This window comes from Stegodyphus dumicola, chromosome 4, assembly GCF_044657685.1.
Source record: "Stegodyphus dumicola isolate Sdum_Otavi_A_Nest chromosome 4, ASM4465768v1".
In the NCBI taxonomy this organism is placed as follows: Eukaryota; Metazoa; Arthropoda; class Arachnida; order Araneae; family Eresidae; genus Stegodyphus; species Stegodyphus dumicola.
This window is the reverse complement of record NC_140771.1, coordinates 76,610,352-76,629,253: the sequence shown is the minus strand read 5'-3', so window position 1 is coordinate 76,629,253 and position 18,902 is coordinate 76,610,352. Positions and strand designations below refer to the sequence as shown.

Here is an 18,902-nt window from a genome sequence, read left to right as displayed (position 1 = left end):
TCGATCTGAAGTACCAAGACCTAAAACATGTATGATTCTGCAGTCATTTTATGTTAAAGGTAAAAGATGAGTAATCAATTGATTTTCAATCAAAAAATTCAGGAGGAAGAGGAGAAAAAAATTCGAAAATTGGTGGTTTCAGGGCGTGATCACCACGCGTCAAAAGATTAAATATATAAAAGGTAACCAAGAAAGTTCTTGCTGTTTTGGACAGTAAAAAAAAAAAAAAAAAAACCGTTCATTAAACAAGTAATAACCACCGCTAATCCTGAAAGTAATCACCATTGACATCCAGTGAGAGGCCAACGAGTGGCTAGCTTTGCGATGCCATCGCGGTAAAACTAAGGAGTCTTGGATGCAAGGAAGTCTGTGAGGGCATTTTAGAGGTCTGGCCGGTTGCTGAAGGATTTCCTACAAAGATGGTTGTTTAGGGAATGGAAAAGGTGGCAGTCTGTTGGCACAAGGTCTGAGGAGTATGGTGGATGGATAGTGTCTCCCAGCCTGGATGCCTATTTTATGATCACTGGATCTGTCTACAACTTGAGTGAACAATATTGACTCAACCGGTATGGACAGCCATCACAACTTATCGGAGAAAGCCATTCTGTGGTCCTCAGTTGGTGGTCGGGTGGGTCCATTTAACTTTACTAAAAGGGGACAAGGCTTCAAAGAGCTTTAAAGACCAATCGCAGTACAGGTGAGTGACGAAAAAGTTATAGCGCGCGCTGGCTGAAGTTCTAGGAATATTCTCCCATTATTTCACTAACTCGCACGCTGCATTTGTAGTTCGAAAAAAAATTGCACAAAACAGTTTTATGACCAACACGCAGTAGAATATGCTGCTGTGTTATGTGAAAGAAAATCCTGTTTTTTAATGCGAAAGTTACCGCAGGAATTTAGAGCTAAGAAATAAAGAGTGATATGGGATACCACAAAAGCAATGGTAAATAGATAAGAGTAAATGAATTAAGCTTACTTCAAATCCTTTTAGAAATAAACAATTTTAATCATTTAAATTTATAATATGATTAATTTGTATTACAATCTAATAGCAAACTAAGAGATTTCCCCCCCCCCATGCTTACATAAAAACTGTTTTCCCGCAATTTATTTTACAGTTACTATTGAAAAAATATTTCTTTAAATAAGAAATTAGAAAGAAAATAGTTCTTTCTTAATATTTCTTCCCTTTTTTTATTTTCTTTTTCTATGAAAAATATTTCTTTCAGGAAAAGAAATAAAATTCATTCGCTATTACAGTATGGCCGATTGCTGCTGCATTCAATTATCACACACGCATCAAAATGCTTTATTTTAAATAATTTATTCTATAATTAACATTAAAGAAAATATTTTTTCAATATAAAATATATAACCAAAATTAAACTAATCTATCCTGTAAGTGTGATTAATTTGTTTTGCAATTTTTGTCACACTATTATTAATACCTTTTTTCCAATATTACAGTGCTGTTATTTTAATTTTGTATGTATATAAGAACTGCTCAGTTTAAATATTCTTCCTTCTCAAAAGATTTTGTTCTGTGAAAATAATTAAAAGATAGTAATATTTTCACAATGGAAGTACTAAAGTAAAAATAATCAGCGTACGTTTCCTGCAGTTGAAGTCCCTGTCAAACCAGCGTTTCGGCACATTTTAAATAGAAAACTAATAATAATCAATAAAACTAATAATAATCAATCTCTTTTACAATATAAAAATGAGAATGCTATGAACATTATTATTATTATTTTTTTAAAGTTTGCAAAGAAACAATTATTTTTTAATACTATAATAGTTACAAAAGTACTATTCCATGAACAAACCCTCAGTCTCATAGCATTGTTACTTTATAGCATAATACAATAATAATACAGTATAATTCTACTAACAAGCCCACCAGCCACCGAGTGGTAGAGTCGCTGAACGCAGATAGTTTGGTCCGAGGCTGGAATCCTGCGAATGAGCTGGCCGGCGTTTTCGTAGCTTTCCCCATGTTTAATGTGTATACGAGCCAGTTTCCATTAGAAAGTCCTCACTTAGAAACCAGTTTTAAAACACATTAAAATTACACACACACAAAAAAAAAAAAAAAAAAAAAAAAAAAAAAAAACTGAAAGCCTTCAGATTTTATATTACTTTCAAAGGGCTATTTTTTTAACGTTTTGCGTGTTTTATTTATTACATATCATGCTTTTCACAGTTAAACCATAAAATTCAATTCAACAGCAATATCATATAATTTAAAAAAAGCATATCTTTAGAATTTCCGATACATAGTCTCACGCACTAGAGATGAAAATGTTTTTTTCCATACAATGTTGCCATTGCTCGCTTTGAAATCGTTTCTTAATCAAAAACTCATAAATGCTTTACAAAATATGAAATATGAAATGGATAATAATACAAATTCCCAGTTCCAAATTTGGGCTTCCAGATGCCTATATTAGGATGGAGGATTACGTTATTCAGAATTTCATGGATCTAGGTACCGTTGTTTTATCACAGTGCGAGAAACATTCATACGTTCTGCAGATTCCTCATTATTTAATTTCTTTAAATATAATAGAGTGCGATAATACTTGGTGGCAACGATTTGAAAAGTGAAACGCCACAAAATGGCAAAACGAAATTAATAGCCCCTCTGAGCTAAAACTTATTTTTGAAAGTATCACACTAGTAGTTGTACAGCTACTGAAAAAAATATTATAAAGCTATTTTATAGTTTTATAATTACTATCATTATTTTTTTTTTAAATTTTTATTTTACAGTAGTGTGAATTTCGCGTAATAATGAACGACATTCCTTCTTTGTGTGTTCAGATTTTAAAGTAAACGTAATTCTTGCTGTACATAAATTGAGTAGAAGCTTATCGGATGTCTATATTTGTATTAAACGAAGAAGGTTTATGTGCTTGATAAACTTATTATCGTCTACATTTTTAAAGCGTACAATTACAATTTATATCTATAATTTCAGGAATAGTATAACCTTTCTTTCAGTAGAAATTGCATTCTTGTTTTCTGAATGTGGCTCCAAATACTCTCTCAGTTCATCGCAAATTTAAATACTATAAATTTTTGGCAATCTAAAATACGCAATGAAAACATCTTTTGGCAGAGCAAAAGCATCAACATATTTTCTATAAATTCGCCACCGATTCAGAGATCTACGACCGTATTCTTCATTTAAATATGAAAAAATCAGTGGCGAAAACACATATAAAGCCATAGTTTACTTAGTACGTCAACTGCACAATCCTGATCGACGACGCGGCAACACTTTTTCACGCGCTTTTGACAACTTCCGTACTCAGAGAATATAGGATGTCGGGCAGACCTGTTTTTTTACTAGGAACGACATCTGGCGGCCCACAACTTGCTGTCGACTCTCATAGCGTAGAATTACCGTCCTGGTTGTTGGATGGTGTCCCTGGCCTCCAGAGCCACATGCAGCCTTGCATTGTCATGGAGGAGAAGTACACCCTTACAAATGACCAATGCTGGCTCTTTATGCATCAGTGCCTGATGAACTGCTGCGAGTACAAGCCTGCTGTGATGGTTTGGCGCAATGGCAGGAGCTCATAGTGCACCCCTTGGCGACTAGTCCACTAGATACAGATCATGATATTGCACAGGTGGAGAGAAAGTCTCACAGTGTGAGGCACAGGGTCCTGTGGTGACATCCAATGTCTGGAATGGCTGGGTCTATATCATACTGGATCCACTTTTCATTGCTGGTGAGTACTCTATCAAATATTGATGCATTGTGGTAGCAAGTACGCAATGACAAACAAGTAGCGACATGTTGTTGCTTGTTTGCATCGGACAGTGAATGGTACCTACTTGCTCAGCTTGTATGCATTTGCTATGGGGTGCAAATGGAGTCTAATCATTTCACCAGATACCTGGAAGAGCAAGCTTACCACATGTTATCACTGTCATTCTCTATGGCTGCTCTCAGGACCACATCGTTCAGCACTTGTGGCCGACCACTACGTGGTGCATCACTAAGAGACATATCCCCTGACCTGAACTTCTGGAACCACTGCCTAGAGGTTTGTTTGTTAACTGCATCATCCCTAAAGGCCTGGCAAATTCGGCAACTTGATTCTGCTGCTGACAGGCCCACTTTAAGATTATACAGCAAACAACTCTGAACTAGAGCCTTTGACACGTCCATTTCAATTAGTCGTTGTGTGAGTTATGTTTGAAGTACTGATACAACATGCTTTTATATTCTTGGTCAATGACCGGACTCCCATCCTAACCACTTCATGGCCAGTTTTGGTGACTATTTCTATGTTGGAGTTAACTCTTCCAATGTCATATCAGAAATGGCAAGAACTTTTTTGTTACCTTGTATTTAATGTACTTTAATAAAATTTAAAATATATTTTCCTCACATATATTCTTTCAGCAATGAGGTGCAGCTTATGTGGGCATATAGCCTACACACAAAATAATTTTTCTAATCTAGAATGCATCTAATCCTGCAACACTCATGCAAGTCCCTTCTACTTCTTCCGTTTCTTTTACTGTTACTCTCATATTCCATTAACTTTCAATGTAAGATCTTGAGACTCAAAACTTTTTATATTTTTTACTTTTTATATTTAAGGATTCCTGAAGTCACAGATATGCGAGAAAAATTTAACAACACCAACAAGTTTAAAATGTATTTGTCTAGTAAAATTAAGGGGGGAAAAGATGTTTTTAAATGTTGTTTCCTCAATCTACACAACTTTGCTTGTCTTTATTTAGCATTTGTTTGAAGGGAAACACCCTACGGTAGACATAATTTGAATTAACAGCTCTGAATTTATATACTTTTCTGCTAACTGCACATTGCAAATTCAATGAAAATACTATTTTGGGGGATGTTTGTTTACTTCACATACTAATGAATTTATTTCAATTCATTCTAGACTATAAAGTGATACACATATGAATTAGTAGAAATTAAATATTGAATTAATGGGGGATTTTCATTTTGCATTACTATATTCTTTCATTAATTCTTTTCCCCATTTAATCGTAATTATTTTACTTTACAGCTCAATAATAACAATAATAGAGTTGCAAAATAAATATTATACAGTTCAAAAAACAATTTAAAATAACAAATTAGTTTCAAAAATCAATAAAAAAGGCTGAAATTTTAGTCTAATATGTATTTTTCTATAAATCAAAAATTTAACTTACCAGGAAAACAGTGTGTGACTGCAGCTTGTAACAAAAGGAAGAAATTTGTTCGATGTTCTGGAAACTCCTCAAAATCCTAAAAAAATAAGTAACTCCAATTGTGAAAAAGTATGCTAATATATTATAACTCCTTCACACACAGACAAAGAAAATAACAGAAACTCATGAAGGAACAATGGAAGCATTTACAATGTTGAAATATACCAGAAAAATAGCCTACTGCTACGCAGTATTACTACTACTGAATCACTTAGGATAGATTTTAGAAAACAGCACACTGCTCTATTTTTTTGGGGGGGGGGCATACTCTAAAATAAAAAAGGAAAGCAAATACATACCTTGTTTATCATATCCAAGGTGCATTCAAAAACAGCATCAAATATTTTGGGGATTTCTGGAGTTATATGTGACTGAAAACCAAAATAATTTTAAATTACTTATATGTTACATGGATAAAAATTTTTTATGCACAAATCAATTGGATATATTGTACTATTCAAAGACACGATAAAAAAAACATATTTGCCAATTTCTAATATTTCGTTACATTTTTTTGAATAATCTTTTGTCCTCCGACAGAGTTCCACTTAGCATATCTAACTGTAAGTAAATCTTATTAGCTGAACCATAAATAACAAGCTAAGATGCTAAAAAATGAATATTAACTAGCATTTTAGCTATTTACAAAACAGAGAGACACTTTCTATACTTTGAAGGTTTTAATACTAAAACATTTGATTTGTGATTATTATTTTTTAAAAAAAATTTAGAAAGGAACTTCTGCAATAACAAAGTCTGTTGAATGATAAGTACGCTTTTATAAAACTGCTGCATATTCCATGATTCACATTTCAAATTTGGATCGCATGATCCTCAACATTCCCTAAGTCTATAAAATATTTAAAATTGGGGGAAAAGAGACAAGAGAGAATATCACAATCAAGTGCTTTGCTTATTCATTCACAATTACACAATTACTACAAAAGAGAAATACTGAAACTGTTAGTACTGGTTACTAGACAATACCTACCGATACACTGTCAAAAATACAGCCCATTACCCTTATTACTGCAAGTATTGAGCAAATCTAAAAGCTGAATTCTGTTAAGAAAGGTTAGATTCTCATTTCATAGTATTTTCTTTTTAATGCTCTCCCCCTCCTTTTTTTCAAAATTTATTTCTAGCTTCTTTTACTTTAGCTTCTCGCAATCACAGTAAATATATATTTATTGTGATTTACTCTTTTACTCTGCATTACTTTTTTTTGGGGGGGGGGTTAATCCTTTCATTGCAGAAAGGTCTTGCAATATATGCTCATTTCATTTTAATTTTTATTGCATTTTGCATCATGAATATATTATATTAGCTCAGAAACGAAACAAATGATCCCCTACTTGCAGGCTTTTGGTATTTTGCCAAAAAACTGAATTTATTTTAGTTCTCATGCAAAGAAGCTTATGTTTCAGAAGGTATACCATGAAACTGTAATTAAAAAAATATCAGATTTAGAGCTAATGAATGGTTTGAAAGAAAGTGGTAACCTTCTTATTTAGCACAATTCAGATGATGGCACAGACTGCTGCAGAGAATAACAAAATACTGTGGTTTTGAACATGACTATCAAATACTACCCAAGAGAAATCAAAAAAACCTGTTACATCAACCTTCGAACATTTAAAACATATTTCATGACCCAACCGCACTTTAGCATAGAAATGCAGAATACAATGTTTGAAATATCTGCCTATTTTATATGATTATTGCCAAACTCACAGGGACTTAAGAGGGTGGATGATTTTTCAAGGAAAGTTGGCTCATATGTTTATTACACATTTAAAAAAAAAAAAAAAAAAGAGAGAGAGAGAGAGAGAGAGAGAGCCATACAGTCAGACTGATTGAAGGAATATTACTGATAAAGGATCAGATATAATTGCTTAATGATTCAAATTTTGTCATTATGAAGTAACATGAAAAAATTCAAAACATTTTTCATCTTATGATTAATACAACATTATGCTCCCATAAAAGAAAAGTTTGGATGATTCCATAAGATCTTTTTTCTATACCCCAAAAAATTTTCCAAGCCCCCAAAAATTTCTGTCAGTAAAAGATAAGTAACAATTCTAGAATTATCAGTATACCAGTATGCAAGCGCACAAAATTTATATTGGCAAAGGCCCAAGATTGCCCCTGTCGTTGGCAGAAGCCTTGAGCACAATATAGGTGACAGCACAACTTTGCTTAGTTCCAACTCCAATTTTGAAGGAGAGCATCTCAGGGTACGGGTACAACGGTCTCCCACTCCTCTTTACCTACCATCAACCTCTCTAGATGGTTTTGGCTTGCCGCATATTTACAGTGCACACAGACACTATATATTTATAAACATCCATGCCTTCTCCAGGATTCAAACTCAGGCCTTTCGGTATGGCAATCAGCGTCGCTAACCATTATCCTGGTTGGGTTTGTCTGCCTAGTTATATACTTTTCTTTCCCAACACCTGAAAGTTCAGCTTAGAATCTGGAATATGCATAATTAACACACAGGAACTTATAGCAAGATGGGATCAGTTCACTGAATGGTAAGCTATCTGCTATTCAATAAATTATTACTGAAATCTTTACTAACAGAATCTCAGGAGAGATTTTATAATCCCAAAACTTCACAAATGTTTTTGTTTAATGAGGATTAATTATTTTTCAGTCTTCGTACAGTCTATGCCATCGATGTTCTATATTCTGTCATCATAACATTCATATAATAAAATTCTCTTTCAACAGTTTATAGTAGCAAACTAAAACAGATTTTATCAATACTAGGCATTTCTATTTTCCACTTTCTTTTAATCTTACGTCATCCCAAAATCAGTCTTCCCCTCCCCATTTCTGTACAAAACAAGACTTTTTGAGAGTTTCTAACTCCTTGGTCTAAGATAAATCTTTTCATCTTCTGAAATGACATATAAAACATCACCTGCTAATATCATAAAAGTAGCTGTTTCACCATTTACTTCAAATACATACCAATTTTTCTGAAGCACAGAATTAGAATGCTATCAAATAGAAAATTAGAGGTTGAATGAAAAATTTTGAAAGCATACAGTATGAGCAACAAAATAAAAATATCTGTATGTGGTAGATAATATGTAAAACAATAAATCTGATACAAATGCAGAATTCCAATAAAATGGTAGAAAATAATCTCCAATGGATATAAAAAGGCCAATGGAAATTTAATCCTGGACAAATTCAAAATTCCAGCACACTTAATGAATAAAATCAAGAGAGATATAAAAAGATAAAAGACAAAAAATAACTGCACTGCTAATTTATGTCACCAACTTACATGTGCAATATCTGTAACACATATTGTCTTAAACTTACCTCCAGTCGATTCACAATTGTAGCCATTGTGGATAAAACTTCTGGCTCTCGTGCTGAAGGTACTGAACACCGCTGATAATCCAGTAACACTGCATCAAGCAGAGGTGGTATGAAATTATCCAACACCTATATTTAAAATAAAATTCATATTAGCTATTTTTATAATTACAAATACTTTTTATAAAAAAACAGACAAAATATTTGAAATCAATGTGTATTTAATATAAGGAGGATTCACTTCACCAGGCACGTAAAAGAATATGAATTTTTGAATCTTTCATAACAAAAACCAGAAAGCTACATACCATCTGAGGATCAGTCGATCGGCTGACCCAGCCTGATATCAGCTTCAGTGTCTCCTTTTTTACTGTTCTCATGCTTCGTATCAAAGGTTGTTTTGTGACACTTTCACCAACCACAGCAATAGCCGAACTGATGTTTTCACTCATGACTTTATACACATTCAGCATATCCAGGTAGATGCGACCAAGCTAAAAATAATTTTTATTATCATCAAGTAATACTAAAATTTAATGATACAAACAGAGTTTTTTTACATTTACATATATTCCGATAAATTCTAAAATATAAAAAGATTCGTTTAAAATCTCAAAATTATTATAAAAATTTTATATTTAGCTATTTTCAAAGTACATTATCTAACAATGGTAAATCAAAAGAAACATATGACGCCATCTACTAATCTTTCTATCCTCTGCAACATTTTAAATGTAATAAATAGATTAACTTACGACAAAGCAAATAATATCTGCTACAGAACAAATGCCTTTATAGGGAGCTTTTTAAATGAAACTTTCTCTTATTTTATACTACAAATCAACCAATTTCACATGAATAAATAGAGCATGGAATGAACAACTGGTATTCTGCTACTTTAGGCACCAATAAACCTCAAGTATCTATCTAATGAGTAAAGGATGCAATTAAAATATTGAGAAGAGTTAAAAATTGAGAAGATATTTCTTAAATTATAAATACATAGTTTCACCTCTCTTCCCCCCCAAAAAAAAAACTCTTGCTTCCCAACACTTTTCATAATTCTTCTAAATGTGATTATAAAGTTAATTTGGTAAGAATTTTGAATGTAGCACTGCTAATTTTTCCTAATTAAGTACAAAAGAAAACATTTTTCTATGACTTGATAAAATTAAACCTCCTAAAAATCCTATAACTATTATATTTTCTTCTCCAAAGTCAGATGAAATTCTATGGTATTATACCATTAAAACCTAACACACAAAGTTAAAGTATAAATTCATTATATATGCAAAACAACTCCAACATGTATAAAAAGTGATGTAAATGTAGCAATGGCAGCTAAACACTAAAATTCAGTAATAAATAAAAAGTGTAAGAAAACTTTTTTTAAAAACAAATATTTAATATGCTAATCAAACAATAACCCAATTTTCATTACTTTTTAATCAATTAATCACATGAAAATTAGAAACAGGTTTAATACATATTATAAGGAAATTCAGAGCACAAAAAAACAGCAATATTTGACATACTTAAACTACAACATATTTATAAATAAACAAAATAAAAAAGCACTCACTTTAATTTATACAACCTAAAAGCACTACAGTTCCAAGCTTTAAATATACTCCCCCCAAATACATTATTTGATAAATTAATGAAAATTAATTAAGAGTATAAAAATTTTATCAGCATTTGTACCCAAAAATTTAATTAACTGGCTGTCATCATTACAACAGAATAAATTACTAAAATTTAAGTAATACATGCATCAAAGAATTCGAAGAATCATTTGAAGTTTAAAATCTAATAGGTGTGTGTATTTAATTATGGCAAAGCACACTAACTAGGGCTATCTGCCTAAGAGGAGAGATGCCTTCGTGGAGGACTTTCTAAGGGAAACTGGCTCGTATACACCTTACACATGGGGAAAACCCCTAAAACGCCCATGCAGCCAGCTAGTTCACGGGATTCGAACCTCGGACCGAACTACCAGTGTTCAGCGACTTTACCGCTCGGCCGCTGGTGGGCCCAAAAAACTAATAGGCAGAGCCTAATTGCTAACACCCATCCAATACATGATTATATACTATTTCTCACTCTTGCCTTGCATACTAGCCTTGCAATACTGAGGATGAAATTTTGAAAAATTTACACACTAAAAACTGCAGAACTCAACTTTAAGAAATACAGACAGCAGCCCTAGTTTATACATTAGTACGGCTGCCAGGTAGTCTAAGGTAGTCTGAGGTCTAAGTAGTATATAAAAAGGCATTACTAGGGGTGATAGCGCAATTCATTTAGTTCAAACTTTAATGTTAAATTTCATTAATAAAAATTAAAAAAAAAAGGGGGGGGCAGTTTTCACGAAAATTAGGAATTTCCATGCCCTGGAACCAAAACAGCCATAATCCCACTCTGTTAATAGTAAAGCATATCTACATAGTGATTTAATTACTTTGCCAAATAAGGACATTAAAAAGTAGGACTGCATAAGTTTTGACAACTGTGCACTAACTCATTTATTGATTTAAAGACATCACCTCTCACTGAATTTATTCTTTAGGGATCACATGAAAATGCTGATCTACAATAAATGATTCAGAATATAGACATCTGAAGATAAGAATTAATGCAGTAACTGCAAATATTTAAGCATATTATGTTTTAGCTTTTAAGTGAGTTAAGGGATGAATGCTGTTTTGATGGGGATCATACTGATATGGTGCAGACATATAAGCATTTTAATGCTTCTCGGAATCAATATTAGCTATTAATTGAAAAAAAAAAAAAAAAAAAAATTCCAGAGTACACAGCATAGCATTTATTACTGCATAAATTAACTTCATACATAATCATTTTTTAAATACCCTGCATAATACAATCAATTCAATGATGAATCGATATTTTAGAAAAATATACATTTTAAATCCTCAATACTGAAATAAAAATAACGACAAAAAAATTACCTGCAGTACATATGGATGTGCCAATGCTTTGCAAGCCCTCACATTTGTTTTCAAAATGTTTCCAAGCTGTTTCACTGCATCAGGATCTTTCAGCACGTCAACAGACTATATAATTAAATAAATTATCAACAAGAGCAAACCATATTTTTAATACAACAAACATGTAAATAAATTATCATCATATAAAATTAACAAGTGCAATTTAATTAGCCTTAAAGAACATCTAATTCAGATAATTGATAATCAGCATGGATAACTGTTACACTGTATGTTACTATGTATACACAAACATTTTGACTGCTTTACAAAATACTGTTGATAGCATACTTTGCACTCATCAGCCACATGTCCTAATATTATTAGATATGGGGATCTCTAACAAAACATTAATGAAATAAAATTGGACCTCTTCCTCCAGTAGGATCAAAGAATGACATAATTCTTTTAAAACATACACTAAAATCAAAAGACATTTAACTTTATTATATAAGCTAAAAATGTATATTATTATTTAAAAAATTATTATTATACAGTTAAACCTCATTTAATGACTCTGATTTGAACAATGAGCAATATTTCAAAGAATGACTGATGAGTGACCTGATGTCACATGCAGGATCCTGCTTTCATCTCGCTTAACGATCCTGCATTTATTTAGCTAGCATCTTCCTGTTGCTTGAGAAGTTGTATTCAGATGCATTATTGTAAGTTTTTTTTTTTTTTTTTTTTTTTTTTTTTTTGCATGCTTACACATTTGTTTCCAAAGAAAATGCCAGAAGAAAAATTACCAATTCTGAGGGCTATTTGCCACAGCTGGTTTTTAATTGTAATGACAAAAATCTCTTCTGGAAAAAGATGCTAAAATGAAGAGATATTACAGCAGAGAAAGCACTGTTGGTCACAAAACAGTGAAAGACGATATCATGCTGCTGTTTTGTTCAAGTAGCGATTTGAATATTAAACTGCTGAACATTTACCATTCAGATTCACAGAAGGGGATCAAGTGTTTATTGGTTTAAAATCCAACTGACAGCTTTAAACCTTTTATTGATCAACACTGGGAACTCCCCAAAGTTTGGGACCTTGTCATGGTAACGGCCTCCTCCTCCCAAGGGAAGGAGCTAACACCAAACTCCATGTCAATCCTGGGAAACGTCAGGGTCCTGGTTTGTTTTAATATGAACTCAGGAGTTCAAACGGAAACAGTCATTAAAAGTGACTTTATAGATGATGCTCAATATTTCAAGCATCGTCTATTAAAGTGAGTTACAGATGACTTCCCTTGAAGAATCATCTAGGGTGACTGCCCTTGAGAAGAAAGATTTTTTAAACGTGGGTTATTTAGTTTTATTATATCTCAAGCTTAGGAGATCCTGATGTTGAAAGGTAAACTAGAAGAATGTAAAGCTAAACAACCAGAACAAAAATACTACAAAAATCTTTTGTGGACATTGTTAAGGAATAGAAGATTCTTGATAAGAAGGTTTTACAGACAAGATAAAACATAGAGGAAAAAGGATCATGTTGTTGTTCTATATCCAAATATAAAAAAGAAACATCGTCAGAATAAATAAAAACAGTCGACACAATTAATCCTGTTAAATTAAAAAAAAGGAGTTAAGTGTTCATAAAATTAATAATGGTGGTATTGTGCTTAAATGTCTAAATAAAGATGAAATTACTGTTTAAGAGGATGAGATAAGTGCTTAAATGTCTAAATAAAGATTATATTACTGTTTTAGAGGATGAGATAAAAGTTGATCCTACGTGAAAGGATGAGATTCAACTGAAATCTCCAATAAGGTAAAGGCCCAAGGTAATCTTGTATGATACTGATGGAGAATTAAAGAGAGATGAAATTTAGAAAGGCCATAAGGCAGCAAAATCATATTTTTCAAGAAGCATGGATTTATTATTTTCAATTAAGGCCAAAAATACAATGGTTCCCTGGGTTGCAAATATCTAATCCAATAAATTTAAGACAACTATTACTCAAGCCAAAATAAATTTGAAATGGTATTGAATATCAGTCAGAAAATACCTCAATACAGTGAGGTGTTTTAAGTGTCAAGAATTTTACCATTTTCATAAAAAAGTGTAAAAGAATTTATATGCACTAAATGTTCAAAAAAAGGACAATCACTGGGATTGCAGAAATAATCCTGAATGTATAAATTGTACAATTACGAATAGCAAATATAAATTGTGTATGGATGTTCAGCATTCCGGTTTAGAAAAAAATTACTTATGCCTGAAAACTCTAATTAATTTACTAATCAAAAGGACTGATTATGGCAGATAACTGTTTTATAGAAATAAAAGGCATTTAATTTATGAACTTATTTTTCTGGTGACATAACAGGAAAATTAATGTCATAATAAATGTTGAATATATGACTTTAACCATAACAGAAATTAATGGATTAAGCTATTTTTGTTTTTCTATAAGCAAGAGGTGTTAATTAAAAAAAATTATGTAACAAACTGGACTTGGTAAGGACATTAAATCAATATAAAAATGAAAGCATTATTATAGCTGTAATTAAGTTGCTCTTTTGTTATAATAGAAAGGGTTTACTATTAAGAATTTTATGGAATTTATTATCAAATGACACATTTACATAATGAAAACAGGGTTCGTACACATTTCTGTACACAGAAATAAAGTACTTTTAAGGACCATTAATGAAAAAACTAAGGACCTATGAGCAAATGTGAACTGAATAAATTCAATTAAAAATACTATTCTATGCCTGAATTTCACTTTTGTAATACCATTCTAAAAATAAAATAGATCCCTGAGTAGTATGCATTATTACTAAACATGAATTAATTAACATAATGATTAATAAGTTTGAGAATAAAATAAACTTTATACAATTTATCAAGTAGGATTAAATATTTTACACTTATAATAGTTGGACATATTTGAAAGATGACATTTACTTACGTTTTACTAATAGTTAGCTTTATGTTAATTTTTTTATGTCTCATTTTGTTACATACTTAGTCAGTCTAGAGGTTTAGTAAATAGCAGGTAGATTTTATGTCAAATGGTATAGGTTAAAATGTGAAGTAAGATTATAATCAGCATGATTCATAACAAGAGAATGAATGTTATCACCACTGTTGCTTGTCTAGAGAGAGACCTGCTTATTAGAACAAACCTGAAAGGTCTGATGTAGACACAGTTGGCAAAATTTGAAACTTAGTCAGGCTCTGTTTGATGCAGTTAGTGTCACAGCTTTGTGTAGAGTTCCAGGGGATTGTAGCCCAGTTAATATACTTTAATGTTCCAATAAGCGATTAAAGTACCAGAGATGATAAATTGTTTTGTATTATTTTTAAGTTTCACTAGATGCAAAGAATGATGCAACAAATAAGTTTTACTTGAATTTTTAAATTTTTGTGTTTTATCTTGTGACTACAGTAAGTGTTAATGAAAGGCAATAACTCGCTTTAATATGTAGAGATAACTTTTAAGGGTAAGCAGTTAGTTATAAATAATTAAATTAGGTAATTAGATAACCTTAGTCATTATGGATTTACATGGCCACTATTAAATTTTTTATTGTTAAAAAAAAGGCCTATTAAAATCAAAATCTAATAAAATTTCACAGTTTAAAATACATGTAATTTATGACATTGATTCTTAAATGCTATTGGGATACACATTAAAAGCTACAAAACATTTATGTTTTGTAACAACACTCAACAAAATATTTATACTTCATTTTAGTTTAAAGCCAAACATTTTAGCTAGTTTATATAGATTTCCTTCTCTTTAAGCATCTTTTCTAACAATTAGAGAGTTGTCTCAACATGCAAACCAATGCTCTCTCTAGTTTCTGCGTGCTTATCTTCTAACTTGTCAACATCTCCACAAGGTACCTATGAGGGTTTACTTGATCTGGTTAAAGTCCCAAACCCCCGACTGAATCATAAACTGAAAGGCTGAAATTATAAACAATTGGGTAAGTTACATAATAATAACTGCACATATCTTTGAGGAGTAATTTTCTTTATGTATTCAGTTTCTTTCTTCAACACAGTTCCTTTACATTTTAGAATTTTTGGATCTAATTATTTCTGTTATTCAAAAAAACACTATATGCATTTAGAATGTATAGAAAAAGTGGCTAATTCTATTTCTTTAGTAATATGAACATTCAGAAGAAATATGAAATATATATGGTAAAGCCCGGTTACAAAGCTGGTGTGGCAGAATTTTTAGAATTTAGTGACACACCGAACAATAAAATCTAGAAATAGCAAAACGTTTAGAATTTAGGATCCACAGAGATTGCATCAGGTAGGAAAATGCCTAGTGCCAGCTCTGTGTATGATGCATTACGGCATATTAGATGAATGTTTTAAATTGTAAGTTTTCAATTTCTTTATTAATAAAAAAATCCTTTTCTATGATGCCTGCCCAGTGATAAGATTAGAAGCATTTTTGATATTTTTGATGCTTGTGTCTAGTGAAAGGTAGAGAAAATAAAGGGAAGATAAACATGCTAAGAAAAAGATTCTAGTATCAGGAGTAAAACATTCAAATATTATGTTTTCATTGTTCTTCCAGAAAAAGACTGTAGTATCAGAAGTAAAACATTCAAATATTATGTTTTCATTTCTCTTCCATAAACTCTCCAAAAGGTAAGAAATTCATCGCAAACTTTCTGTAAAATACATCCATTATGTGTCGATATCATGGAGACATTTTTCATTTTGTCACATATTTCTCGAATCTTCTAGAATCGTGGGTCTATATATCTTGACTTCAAACCTTTCTAAACTTTCCAAGCTGCAATGTCTAAAATACTAAAGAAAAATTATCTCTATGAATTCTGTAACAGCAAAAAATCAGAAATATTTTGAAAAAAAAAAAAAAAAAAAAAAAAAAAAAAAAAAAAAAAAAGAAGGAGGGAAAAGTGTAAAATTAATTTTATAGAGAAAACTGACGCATATTCTGAGAATTTTGAATATTCCGAGACAATTCAGGGTTCATAGCCACATTTTAGTTAAAAGAATAAGCACCTATAAGCACTTTTCAAGCACATTTTAAGGAAAAAATAAGTACCTGTCTAATTACATTATACACAACTGCATAACCTTAAAAGATAAATTAGACTTGTAATTTAAAGTATGAGCAATGCAATATTAAGAGAATGAGCAATGGAAAACAATTAATTTTTTTTTTTTTTTTTTTTTTTTTTTTTTTTAAATTTTTAAATGACAGTTCAATTTACAGAATTAGTTTACAATGAGAGAAAAAAAAAAACTATGCAGAACTAAACTATATTACAAAATTTAATGATGATATTTCAGTTGAAAATATAGAAAATAAATAAGCCATATTAATTGTATTCGTTTGGCACCTAATAATAAATACAATTTATTTTTCCACTCATATTATTTAAATAATTTAACTTAAATCAAAATTCGGAACATTTTCTAAAGTTTCATTGCATAACAGTTTTCCCTTAACATATATCCCAAACAAAGTAATTTAAGTAAAAAAGAGGCACATTTCTGAAATCAGAAGATGGGAAATTGCTTCATGCAGTCATCCTTTAATAGTAAAAGCTTAACTAACCCGCATACTCAGAAATTCCAGAATATTCCGGATAGTAACTGTAAAAAGAGGAGTGGGGGAGATTGTAGCCGTTCTTTAGATTTTAATTTAGGCTAAATAAATGATTTTGACATTTCGATATGTGCATCATATAAAAACCAACGGAACTGAGAAATATTCTGCTTAGAAAGCACAGTAAAACTCTTTTAAGTGTTCATAAACAAATCTCAGACTGAACATCAAAATTAATTATCAATGCAAAATACCGCAAACGTTATTGCGCAATACGTGCATATGTGCGCAATCGGAATCAACACCTGCCGGTATTCGGAGAAAAAAGAACTAAATAAAGGAAAAAAAAGAGACTTACTAATCTGGGGTGTTTCTGATTCTAATTTTCAACAGACTGTATTAAATTTCCGGAATAGAATCAATCTTCGCTTCGGTTGGGTAGACCGCAAAAACTTTTAGTCCTATTCAATCCAGATTGGACAGTGACAAAAAAAGTCCGCTGCTTCAATATTATAGATTTTGTGGAGAAACTCCCAACCTCCGTACTGTATAATGTATTGGAAAAGAAAATGAAATTATTTTGAATATTCAATTACTTTCCTTTTATTTAAGTCATTCCGAATATTATTCCTTAGAAAGCTAATCTGTGTAAAAACACACCCATTTTTGGTAGTTTATCTATACTTCAGCAGTTACTGCAACTATATTATTATAAATATTCATACATTTACTCATAATATAAGTATAACGATCATAATAAACACGAATAAAAACTGACTACGCGGAAACGAGAATGCAAATTATTAAAATCTTGATAGAAATTCAAACGTGTGTAGTATTTGGTTGGGAGGAAAAGAATACCGAATGTACCGGAATTTTCTACGTTTTCGCAATTCTTTGGCCAATAGAACAACGTGCACCTGTCTGTACTCTTGCTCGCACCATAGGTTACGTTAATGCAGAGGAAGGGGGGAAAAGCAATTTTCGGGAGTATGATTCACCATCTGACATTGCATATAAGGAAGAAAAGTTGTTTATTTAGTTTCGGCTTTGCTACCGCGTTCATTAAAAACAAAGGATTAAAAAAAAAAAAAGCAAGAAAAGCACTAAAAGCAAGAAATAAGCACTAAAAACAAAAAATAAGGGTTTTAAAGAAAAAGTAAGCACCTATAAGGGCCTTTATATTTTATTTTCAAATATAAGGACTATAAGCACTTGTAAGGACCGCTATGAACCCTGCAATTGCATGGGAAAAACACTTACTATGAAAAAATTAAAAAGAAGACATTTTTAATTAATTGCATAACTAATTTTGCTCTTGCTAAGAGCTGTTTCGTAAATTATGCTTTATAGCAATATGCCTTATTTATCAGATTCATAATATTGTATAAGTTGCCAAAATGAAACTTTATAATATAACAGCGAAAAATAGAATGTTTTACTTTAATGTTATTTTTTATATATAATTTCAATATATTACCATTATTTTAATGAAATTTATCAATGTTATGATACTTTAAAAAAACTGGTCAAAAAATTGTCAGATCTCGGAATTAAAAATTTTCTATAGAAACTGATTCTAAAATCGCCAAATTTAGAGCTGTTTAATAAAAGAATTCACATCCCTAAAAACGAAAAGTTGTTTAAGAGTTCTTTATTAGAAAAAGGGAATTTCGAAATGCTTATATTTCACTTCTTGCTTAGAAACTCGAGTATCCCATCATTTTTATTAGAAATAGAAACAAATTATAACCCAT

General features: G+C 31.3%; 1 protein-coding gene across 2 annotated transcripts in view; it reads right to left on the bottom strand.

Moving 5' to 3' along the window:
* Nucleotides 1-18,902, bottom strand: part of emb (exportin-1 emb) — a 113,236-nt gene that overhangs the window by 37,176 nt on the left and 57,158 nt on the right. For both annotated transcript variants that reach the window (XM_085815108.1, XM_085815107.1), the window contains exons 21-25: nt 11,559-11,663; nt 8,895-9,080; nt 8,590-8,715; nt 5,544-5,615; nt 5,206-5,281 (exon numbers count right to left, since the gene is read on the bottom strand). In XM_085815108.1, the coding sequence (XP_085671234.1) occupies nt 5,206-5,281; nt 5,544-5,615; nt 8,590-8,715; nt 8,895-9,080; nt 11,559-11,663 (565 nt within the window). The remainder of the gene's footprint in view (nt 1-5,205; nt 5,282-5,543; nt 5,616-8,589; nt 8,716-8,894; nt 9,081-11,558; nt 11,664-18,902) is intronic.